At 34.5% G+C, this 12,429-nt stretch overlaps 1 protein-coding gene across 1 annotated transcript in view; it reads left to right on the forward strand.

The window, feature by feature from the left end:
* The first annotated feature begins 7,080 nt into the window (after window positions 1–7,080).
* The window catches only part of LOC143401854 (uncharacterized), a 99,731-nt gene continuing 94,382 nt past the window's right edge, over window positions 7,081–12,429 (forward strand). The window contains exon 1 of the mRNA XM_077109726.1: window positions 7,081–7,294. Within this exon, the coding sequence (XP_076965841.1) occupies window positions 7,081–7,294 (214 nt within the window). The remainder of the gene's footprint in view (window positions 7,295–12,429) is intronic.

Raw genomic sequence — 12,429 nt, forward strand, 5'->3', positions numbered from 1 at the left:
AAATTGAAATTTTAAAGATAAAACCAAGAATTCAAAGGGGGTTAATGGGGTTAATGAAGTAAAGAAAGGACTTGGGCTCTTAAAACTTTCAAAAATAATTAATTTAACAGGTTTTTTGTTGTTGTTGTTGGTTTTTTTTTTTTTTTTTTTTTTTTTTTGAGCAGCTACCAGACTCTTTACTGCTAGGAATGTGAAAATAGACCAGACTCTGTAGCTAAACTTAAAAGGATTAAAAGACAGATGAACAATAATCCTAACAATGATGACCACAATTAATTTAGTACAGTTTATGGACTAAGTGTTCTGCTAAGAATTTCTGTACATTCTAATTTTCAACAATTAAACACAGACATCCGTGATAAAGGGCACAATAGAACAACCTGCTAGGCAATGCTTATAGCTCAAAAAAAAAAAAAACAAAAACAAAAAAAAAAAAAAACAGTGCTCTTGAGGGAGATGAGGTACTGATTTCTTAAGACTAGGGACACACAAGACATATAAGGTAAAAGTGAACATTTAAAGTAAAGAAAATAGTGTATGTTAAGATTTCTTTTCTACTTTCAAATTTATTTCTATTTTATACAAAAAAACTTAAAAAGTGTACATATTAGTGTGATAGTATTTAATATTTCATTATAGTACAATGTGCAATGTTCAATTCAGGTTAAACATGTCTACCTCCTCAAACATTTATCATTTCTTTATGTTGAAAACTTTCAAAATCCTTTCTTCTAGCTTTTTGAAATGTGTAGGATACTATTATTATCTATAGTCACCGCACTGTGCAGTTGCACACCACAACTAACTGCACCTATGTAGCTGTAACTTAGTACCCATTTTTTAACCTTTCTCTATCCCTCTCTCCCCTGCTTCTTCTCCCCAGCCTCTGAAGATAAACTTCTTTTAAATTCTTCATGAGTGAGATCATGTCTTTTCTTTCTGTGTCTGCCTAATTTTATTTCACATTATGATTTCCAGTACCATTCATATTGTGTTAAATGACAGAATTTCATGCATCTGTATAGTTGAATAGTACTTCACTGTAGGACATGGCTGCCTGCTTCCAGGTCTTGGGGTCACACATGTGACTGGGTCCGCTCCTGGTGATCAGCCAGGAGGCGAACCACCTCCAGGATAAGTCCAGGACTCTTCCACCCTTGTGAACAGCTCGTGCCTTCCCTTATAGACTATGGGATGTGTGTACACGTGAACTTGCTCCACCCCTCCGACCTTTTTCTGATTGACTCCTGTGCAGTATATAAGCTGTGTGTACTTCCTCATTAAAGGACATCCTGCTTTGACTGTTCTCCCTGGAGCGTCTGATTGTCCTCCAGCGAGGGAGGGCTGGGTGAGGGCAGCCAGTCGACCTTTACCTCTCTTGGCTCCTCCTGGTCGGGTTGTGCTTTCCCTGCTTCTCCCGCTGGTCAGGAGGACACGGGGCGGGGGGGGGCGGAGGGGGGGCTAAAAACCTCAACACTTCATGGTATCCATGAATCATACTTTCTTTATCCATTCTTCAGTTGTGATGGATACATTGGTTGTTTTCATTTCTTGGCTATTGTGAATCATATTGCAGTGACCATGGGATCACAGATGTCTCTTTGACATTTACTCATTTCCTTTGGATACACATCCAAGAGTGGGATTGCTAGATTATACCACAGTTTTATTTTGAATTTTTTGAGGAACGTCCACATTGTTTTCCATAATGGTTGTACAAATTTAAATTCCCACCAACAGTGAGAACATCCTCACCAGCATTGTTATCTTTAGACATTTTGATAGCAGCATTTTTTTTTTTTTTTTTTTTTTTTACTGTGGTCATGATGATTCTTCATTGTGGCTTTGATTTGCATTTCCCTGATAATTAGTGATGTTGAACATTTTTTCATACACCTGTTGAGCACTTGTAAGTCTTCTTTTGAGAAATGTCTCTTTAGATCTTATTGACCCTTTTTGAAAATCAGGTTATTTGGGGTTTTTTGCTATTGAGTTGTTGGAATTCCTTATATATCCTGGATGGATATCAACCTCTTGTCAGAGGTATAGTTTGCAAATATTTTCTCCCATTCTGTAGGTTGTATCCTCAATCTGTTTATTGTTCCATTTGCCATGTTGAAGCTTTTTAGTTTGGTGCAATTTTATTTGTCTACTTTTGCTTTTGTTTCCTGTGCTTTGAGGGTCTTGTCCAAAAAGTCCTTGCCCATTTTAATGTCCTAAAGTATTTTCCCTATGTTTTCTTCAAGTAGTTTCATAGTTTGAGGCCTTATATTTCACTATACACATTTTGAGTTGATTTTTGTAACTGATGAATGATTGGAATATACTTTCATCTTTGAGTATGTGGATATCTAATTTTCCCAGCACTATTTATTGAAAAGATTGTTCTTCAATGTGTGTGCTTAGCTGGCCACAGATGTGTGGGGTTACTTCTAGGCTCTCTGTTCTGTTCCATTAGTCTACATGCCTGTGTTTATGCCATACTATTTTCATGATTACAGATTGGTATGGTTTAAAATCACATAAGGTAATGCCTCTTGCTTTGTTCTTTTTGCTCAAGACAGCTTTAGCTATATGAAGTTTTTGTGACTCCATATAAATTTTAGGATTTTTTTTGCAGTATTTTCAAGAATGACATTGGCATTTTGACAGGATTGGACTAAATCTATAATCACTTCAAGAAATATGCACATTTTAATAATATTGAATCTTCCAATCCATAAATACATAATTTTCAGTGTACAGATCTTTCACCTCTTAGATTAAATTTATTCCTAGGATTTTTTTTCCTTTTGTTTTTTGGTTTTGTAGCTCTTTTAAATGGGATTTTTATTTTGATTTCTATTTTAGTTCACTTGATACTGGCATACATTAATGCTACTGTTTTTTAGCTTTATTTGGATCCTGCAACTTTGATGAATTCATATATTAGTTCTAATAATCTTTTGGTAGATTTCTTGGAATCTTCCAATTATAATATTCTAAATATACATAATATTATATCATCTATATATTATAACACATATAATATATAATATTATGTCATCTATAAAGTGACAATTTGACTCATTTTTCCAAATTTGATAGGCATTCTTTCTTTCTCTTCCCTGATTACTCTGTCTTGAACTTCCAGCACTGATGAGAGTAGACATTCTTCTTGTTCCAGATTGTCATCTTTTCTGCATTCAGTATAATGTCAGCTGTTGGCTTATTAAAAATGGCCTTTATTATGTATTTTCCTTCTGTACCTAATTTGTTTAAAGTTTTTATCAAGAAGTAATATTTAATTTTATCAAGTGCCTTTTCTTTATCTCTCAAAATGATCATACCATTTTTGCTCTTCATTCTGTTGATGTGGAGTATCACATTTTTTTATTTGCATATGTTGAACCATTCTTGCATCCTTCTTATGAATCCCACTAAATCATGGTGAATAATCTTTCTAATGTGCTATTGGATTCAGTTGGCTAGTATTTTGTTTGGAGATTTCTGAGTCTATATCACCAGGCTTATTGGTCTGTAGTTTTCTTTCCTTCCTTCTTTTCTTTTTGTTTGGTTTTGTTGTATTCTTACCTAGTTTGATATGAGGGTGATACTGGCTTTGTAGAATGTGTTTGGAAGACTTTATTTTATTCATTTTGCAATATCTTAAGGAGAATCAGCATTAACTCTTCTTTAAATGTTTGGCATATTCCAGTAGTGAAGCCCTCAGGTCCTGGGCTTTTATTCAATGAGAGATTTTTATTTTTATTACTGATTCAATACTGTTTCCTTTCTTTGTTGTTATTGTTGTTGTTCTGTTCATACTTTCTATTTCTCCATGATTCAATCTGGGTAAGGTGTATATGTGTAGGAGTTTGTTAATTTCATCAAGATTATCAAATTTATTGGCATATGTCTAACATATTGCATATTGAACTCTTTGTGAGCCTAAGACAACAAAAGACTTGCACCCTGCCTTTACACATGAGCCTCTGGCAACTATTATAATCTCTTCTCTAAGCTCTTTTTCTTTACACACACACACACACACGCACACACACACACACACACACTTCCTTCTCGTCATTATACTGATTCATATCCACATATTTATATTCTTAAAAAATTCATTTTTAGATGTTTTTCTTTGGATTCTCTAATGCATTTTAAAAATACCTCATTTCCTACTGGGCATGGTAGTGCATGCCTGTTATCCCAAAGACTCCTGAGGCTGAGGCAGGAGATTGCAAATTTGAGACCAGCCTGGCATAGTGAGATCCTGTCTTCAAATAAAAAATAAACTGGGGATGCCACTCAGTGGTAAAGCACCCCTGGGATAAATTCCAGTCTCAATAATAATAATAATCATCATAATAATAAGACATAATTTCCTAAACCATTAAAATTAGTCCCAACCTTAAACCATCCCAGATTCCCTAGTACCCATCTCTGTAATAATGTCAGTCTTTGAAGATAATATTCTAATACCTCATATCAAAAATATCAGGAATGTATATTTTATATCAAGAAAAGTGTGTTCATTTATAAAAAGAGAAAAGAGAAAAAGTAAGTGTGTGCTTTTTAGCTTACCTGTATCCATCATAATAGTTAAAACCATACCCAAGACAGAGGAGAATGCCAACAAATTTTCTTTATAATTTTCACCCACAAAAGATTTTAGATGAAGTAAAAAAAAATACATTGATTTTTCAAATAAGACTTTTTAGACTTGAAGAAAGTTTATAGGTTTATTCAGATAGTTCTTCCTTAGGTTTAGAAAAAAGAGGGAGGGAAAAACTAACTTCATATCAGTACATTTGTAATCATGGACAAAATGCCTTCTAAAACTTCAGGAGACAACACTATTAGCCAATTTAACCTACTCACTGTGGCCAATTTTACTGGTGCTCAAAATACTTTCAGTCTCTCCTCATGATGCCCTGTCCCTAAGGGAGAATTGTCTGTTCTCAAATGTTTAAATAAGGCATAATCTCTGGACTTCCCTTGGTCAATGAAATGCAAACTGAAGACTATGTCCTCTTCCCCTGGCAAAAACTTTCCAAGCCACCATATTGTTCATCATGAGCTGTTTCCCTCAGCCGCTGATTGACAATGTTACAGTCAGAGGTAGTTCCATCCTCTTTGTCCTGGCATAGAAAATGGGAAAGAGCTACAGTTGATCCACAGGGAAAGAAAGTGTGAACAAAATGTAAATCTTTCATTGCAAGTCACTGTAACATAAAGGTCATTTGTTATTACAGCCTAACCTAAACTACCCCAAAATAGGAGGAGATTTCCTTCTTAACTATAGCAAAGATGACACTTAATAGTAGAACTTCAGAACTACGCTCCCAGTGAAAGCTAGGTTAAAGCTAAGGATAGCCACAATCAACAATATTATCTAACAGTGTACTGGAGGTCCCAGTTAGCACTACAGGCAAGAATAAGAAAATAAAAATACAATATGTAACGGAGGACTGGGATTCTGGCTCAACTGTAGAAAGCTCACCTAGCATGCATGGGGCCCTGGGTTTGATCCTTGGCACCACATAAAAATAAATGAATAGAATAAAGGTATTGTGTTCAAATACAACTAAAAAAATAAATATTAAAAAAAAACACATAACAGATGGGAGAAAGATTTTTCTTTCTTTTTTCGGGGTGGGGGGCAGGGATTAAATTCAAGGCTACTTTACCTCTGAGCTACATTCTCTGCCCCTTTTCTTTTTTAACTTTTTATTTTGAGAGGAGAGCTCACTAAATTGTAGAGACTAGACTTGAACTTGTGATTCTCCTGCTTCAGTTGCCTGAGTCATTGGATTACAGACATGTGCCACTGAGCCCAGTGAAGATTTAGTTTTTCATATGTAGATTATCTCTCTCTCCCTTTATATATACATATATGTGTGTATAAATACTACACATATATATAAGAAAATACATATTTAAAATAATATACCCAAACTGCCATTGTAAAAAAAAACCCTGAAATTCAAATACTACAATTAATCATAGATTTCAGAAATGTTGCTGAATTACTGTCAACATAAAAAGCAATGCAGAATATCAATTGCATTCTTATACAACAATAGCAAACAGCTAGAAAATGAAAATTTTCCAAGTTTCCATTTATAATAACAATAATAAGATACCAGATATAAATATGAGATGTCATAAGTAATGATAAAATATTATTGAAAGGTTGAAGAAGACTTAAATAAATGGAAATCTGCACCCCAAAATGAACCTGTTAAATCATTAAATTACATTCATACTTACAGGTCAGTTTATTCAAGTTAACAAAATCAATTTTCAAATGTATAAGAATGAGAAAAGACCCAAGAATAGTAAATATAATATTGGAGAAAAATAATAAGATTAAAAATAAATACAATACAATACCAAAAAAAAATAATATGTATGATATAGAGATTTCTTAGCTAACTATAAAGTAAAAACAATTGAGACAATGTGGTACTGGTGCAGGTGTTTAAGGGGAAAAGGGGAGAGGAAGTGGAGGAAGAGAAGAAAGTCTAGGAAGAGACATGCACATATGAGAACTCCGTGTATAACAAAAATTGCTATAGTGGCTGAATGTCTCTAGTTCTTCAGGATAGAAGCAGTAAGTTATTAAGGAAAAGATTGTAAATTAACCTATAAATTTTAAACTAATGTAATCAAAGGACACTGTGAAAGAGAGAAATAAAAAGAGAAGAAAGGGAGAAAACTGAGAAAGAATATTTAACCTGAATATAAGCAGCAGAAAATTAGTAACCAAGATATATAATCACACGTAACTAATTAAAACAAGTACAAGTCAATAAAAATTATCAAAGAACAGAAAGTAAATTCCTAGAAAATGAAAATAGAGGGGCCAATAAACATATGTAGATATGATAAAGCTTAAGTAATTAGAGAAATACAAAGGTAAATAAGATTTTCACACCCCTCAACTTGGCAAGTTTTAAATGCCTGATAAAAGGGCAGTGTAAGGTTTCATGTATTCCTGGAGGTAAAATGATGCAATTGGCCTGGAGAGCAAATTTGGTCTTATCTACTAAGATAAAGATGTACATTTCCAACTTTCCCACTTTCGCAATGCCTCCCACAACAACTGCCCCATCTCCTGGTGTGGATGCCTCCATCTTGGGACACTGTTGCTGCCACCATCACCATCTCAAGATTCACCAGCCTCTATCTTGGGACACTTGCAAGGGCCTAGAGGCCCAGTGTCGTGCTGCCTGCAGGTTTTACTCACCAACACCTTGGGACATGGATGCCTCTTTCTGGGGACAAAAACCAGGGCCTGGAGGTACATTATCAAGGCTTCTATAGGTTTGACTATACCTTAGGTCTTCCTGCTAAGTGTGCTGGTAGTTACATCTTGCTGCAGAGGCAGGAGGGAGCCAGGCTCTCCTCAGCTTTGTGAGTCCTGAAGCATGTGGGGATGAGCTGGACTGGCTACAGTGAGGGGAAAGTTAGAAAGGGTGTGTGAGGACATCTTGCTCTTGGTTTCCCCAGCCAGCTGGTCCGGCACCCATCATGTTCCTGGGGCCAACTTGTGTTGACACTTGCTGTGTCGTGGCAACAATATGGTCCCTGGCTCCTCCCCAGTCTGGCATCCACCAATCCCCTGGTCCTTCCAGGTTGAGCCTCAGTCCCACACCCATCAGGGTCCTCTGGTTCCCCAGTCCCTCTTTAGCCACCAACTCACCCAGTGCTTGCAGCTACAAGGTCAGCCCACACTTTCAGGGCCTGGTCCTGATATGCCTAATACAAAGCACCTCTCCACAACAAGCACACAGGTCTTGGTGCTCAGCCCTCAGGACTGCCTGGGAGAGAAGTACCTAACATCTTAATAGGAGCTATTTGGTTTAAAGTTGTATATTGCTTGTGTTGGGTACTGTTAATATTGATCTTTCCCTTAAACATGAGGTACTGAAAATATTCAGGGACACTATAAGTCTATAGGGTAGAAACTGTACTATCTCAGATTCACACTTCTAGATGAAAGATACATGAATACCATGGGAAAAAAACAAGGGAAAAAAGCACCTCAAACACACCAGGATGCTCCAATTATAGAGTCCATTGATGACACAGTAGAAGATGTCAGAGAAGGAGTTCAGAATGGACATAGTTAAAATAATCCATGGACATAGAGGATAATGTCAGGAGTGAAATCAAAGATCAATTTTAGGAGGTAAAAAATCAATTTAATAATTAGAGATTATGAAAATAAATCAGGCAGCAATCCTCAAAATGAAGTAATCAATAAACTGAATTAAAAATTCAATGGAAAGTATCACCAACAGACTAGACCACTTGGAAGACAGAACCTCAGACAATGAAGACAAAATATTTACTCTTATAAATAAAGTTGACCACACAGAGAAGATGGTAAGAAACCATAAAAAAAAACTTCCAAGAATTATGGAATAACACTAAAGGACCAAATTTAAGATCTATCAGAATACAGGAAGGTGTAGAGATACAAAACAAAAGGATGCACACAATCTTTTCAATGAAATAATATTGGAAATTTTCCAAAAACTAAAGAATGAAATGAAAAATCAAATACAAGAGGATAATAGGACCCCAAATGTACAAAATTACAGCAGACCAACACCAAGGCACATCATAATTAAAATGCCTAGTACACAGAATAAGGATAGAATCTTAAAGACCCCAGGAGAGAAGTATCAGATTATATATAGGGAGAAATCAATTTGGATCTCAGCTAATGTCTCAATGCAGACCCTCAAAGCTAGGAGAACCTGGAATAATGTATACCAAGCTCGGAACAAAAATAGATGCCCACCAAGAGTTTTATATCCAGCAAAATTAAGCTTCAGATATGAAGATGAAATAAAAACCTTCCATGAGTTAAAAGAATTCACAACTGGAAAGCCTTCACTACAGAATATTATCAGCAGAATATTCTATGATGAGGAAATTTTTAAAAGTGAAAACCAGCAAAGGAAGGAGCTACACTAAAGGAAAAGACAATCAAAGGAGAAACTAATTTAAATTAAAATCCAGAAATAAACCAAAGTGAATGGGAATATAAGTCACATCTCAATGATAACCCTGAAAGTTAATGGTCTAAACTCACAATCAAAAGACATAGACTGGCAAATTGAATATGCTGTCTCCAAGACACTCACCTCATAGCCAGACATTCACAACCTGAAGGTGAAAGGATGGGGGAAAAAACATATCACTCACATGGACACATAAACAAGCAGGGGTTTTTATCCACATATCAAATAAAGTGGACTTCAAGCCAAAGCTGGTAAGAAGGGACAAAGAAGGACATTTCATACTGCTTAAGGGAATCATACATCAACAAGACATAACAATCATAACTATTTAATGCTCCAAACAATGGAGCATCAGCATGCAACAAACAAACCCTTCTCAATTTCAAGAATCAAATAGACCACAGCACAATAATACTGGGTGACATCAATACATCTCTCTCACCACTGGATAGATCTTCCAAACAAAAACTAAACAAAGAAACTAAAGAATTAAATAATATAATCAATAAATTAGGCTTAACATACATATATGGAATATGTCATCCATCAACCAGTGAATACACTTTCTTCTCAGCAGCACATGGATCCTTCTCAAAATAGACATATGCCACAAAACAATTCTTAGAAAGCACAAAAAAATGGAGGTACTATCCTGCATCCTATCAGATCATAATGGAATTAAAATTAGAAATCAATAATAAAATGAAAATAGAAGCTACTACAATGCCTAGAGACAAATAACATTCTATTGAATAACAAATTGATAACAAAAGAAATCAGTGATTAAATAAAAAATACTTAGAGGTAAATGAAAACACCAATACAACATACCAAAATCTCTGTGTAGGAAGGCAGTGCTAAGAGGAAAGTTCATTGCATTGAGCTCATTTATTAAAAGAGTAGAAAGTCAATGAATAAATGACCTAATATTACATCTCAAAGCCTTAGAAAAAGAAGAACAAATCAACATCAAAAACAGTAGAAAACAGGAAATAATTGAAATCAATGAAATTGAAACAAAAGATACAATTTTAAAAATCAATTAAAAATTTTTGGTTCTTTAAAAAAATAAACAAAATTGATAAATCCTTAGCCATGCTAAAAAAAGAAAGAGGGAGAAAACTCAAATTACTAAAATTTGTGATGAAAAAGGAAATATCACAACAGACACTACTGAAATGCATAAGATAATTAGAAACTATTTTGAAAAATTTATACTTCAACAAAATAGAAAATCTTGAAGACATCAACAAATTTCTAGAGATATATGATCTACCCAAATTGAATCAGGAAGACATACACAATTTAAAAAAATCAATTTAAAGCAAGAAATGGAAGATGCCATCAAAAGCCTATGAACCAAGAAAAGCCCAGGACCAGATGAATTCTCAATTGAGTTCTATTAGAATTTTTAAAAAAATTAACACTAATACTCTTCAAATTATTCCATGAAATAGAAAAAGAGGGAATCCCTCCAAACTCATTCTATGAGACTAGTATCGCCCTGATACCAAAACCAGAAAAAGACACATCAATGAAAGAAAACTTCAGATCAATATCCCTGATGAACATAGGTCCAAAAATTCTCAATAGGATTCTGACAAAACATATTAAAAACATAGTGCACCATGATCAATGGGGTTCATCCCAGGGATGCAAGGTTTGTTCAACATATAGAAATCAATAAACATAATTCATCACATCAATAACCTTAAAGACAAGAATCATATAATCAGCTCAAGAGATGCAGAAAAAAATATTTGACAAAATACAGCACTCCTTCATGTTCAAAACACTAGAAAAACTAGGGATAGTAGGAACATACCTCAACATTGTAAAAGCTATCTATGCTAAACCCAAGTCCAATATCATTCTAAATGGAGAAAAACTGAAAGCATTCTCTCTAAAAACTGGAACAAAACAAGGATGTCTTCTATCACCACTTTTATTCAACATAGTCCTGAAAACTCAGCCAGAGCAATTAGATAGACTAAAGAAATTTTAGGGCTACAGATAGGAAAAGAAGAACTCGAACTATTACAATTTATCAACAATATAATTCTACATTTAGAAAACCAAAATATTCACCAGAAAACTTCTAGAATTAATAAATGAATTCACCAAAGTAGCAGGATACAAAATCAACACCTATAAATTAAATTTATTCCTATAAATCAGAGATGAATCCAGTGAAAGAGAAATTAAGAAAACTACCCCATTCATAGTAGCTTCAAAAAAATAAAATAAAATACTTGGGAATCAATCCAACAAAAGAGGTGAAAGACCTCTACAGTGAAAACTACAGAACACTAAAGGAAGACATAGAAGAAAAAACACCTTAGAAAATGGAAAGATCTCCCATGCTCTTGGATAGACAGAGTTAATATTGTCAAAATGGTCATACTACCAAAAGTGATATACAGATTTAATACAATTCCTATTTAAATCCCAATGACATTCTTCAAAGAATCAGAAAAAGCAATCATGAAATTCATTTGGAAAAATAAGAGACCCAGAATAGCCAAAGCAATCCTTAGCAAGAATAGTGAAGGAGGAGGCATCACATTACCAGACCTTAAATCCTACTTCAGAGTCACAGTAAAAAAAAAATGACATGATACTGGCACCAAAACAGACATGTAGACCAATGGTACAGAATAGAAGATACAGAGACAAGCCCACATAAATACAGTTATCTCATATTAGACAAAGGTGTCAAAAATATTCATTGGAGAAAAGATAACCTATTTAAAAAGTGGAACTGGGAAAACTGGAAATTCATATGTTACAAAATGAAATTAAACCCTTATCTCTCACCCTGCACAAAACTCAACTCAAAGTGGACCAAAGACCTAGGCATTTAAAAAGAGACCCTGGGACTAATAGAAGAAAGAGTAGGCCCAAATCTTCATCATGTTGTCTTAGGAGCTGACTTCCTTAACAAGACTCCTACAGGGCAAGAAGTAAAATCAAGAATCAGTAAATGGGATGGATTCAAACTAAAAAGCTTCTTTACATCAAAGGAAACAATCAAAAATGTGAAGAGAGAACCTACAGAATGGGAGAAAATCTTTACCACATGCACTTCAGATAAAGCATTAATCTCCAAGATATATAAAGAACTAAAAAAAAAAAATCAACACCAAAAAAACAAAACAAAACAAAACAAAACAATAAATAAATGGGCTAAGGAACTGAACAGACACTTTACAGAGCAAGAAATACAATTGAGCAACAAATACATGAAAAAATATTCAACATATCTAGCAATTAGAGAAATGCAAATCAAAACTACTCTAAGATTTCATCTAACTCCAGCCAGAATGTCAATTTTCAAGAATACAAGCAACAATAAATGTTGGCAAGGTTTAGGGGAAAAGGTACACTCATACGATACTGGTAG

The sequence above is a fragment of the Callospermophilus lateralis genome, chromosome 6, assembly GCF_048772815.1.
Source record: "Callospermophilus lateralis isolate mCalLat2 chromosome 6, mCalLat2.hap1, whole genome shotgun sequence".
Taxonomy (NCBI): Eukaryota; Metazoa; Chordata; class Mammalia; order Rodentia; family Sciuridae; genus Callospermophilus; species Callospermophilus lateralis.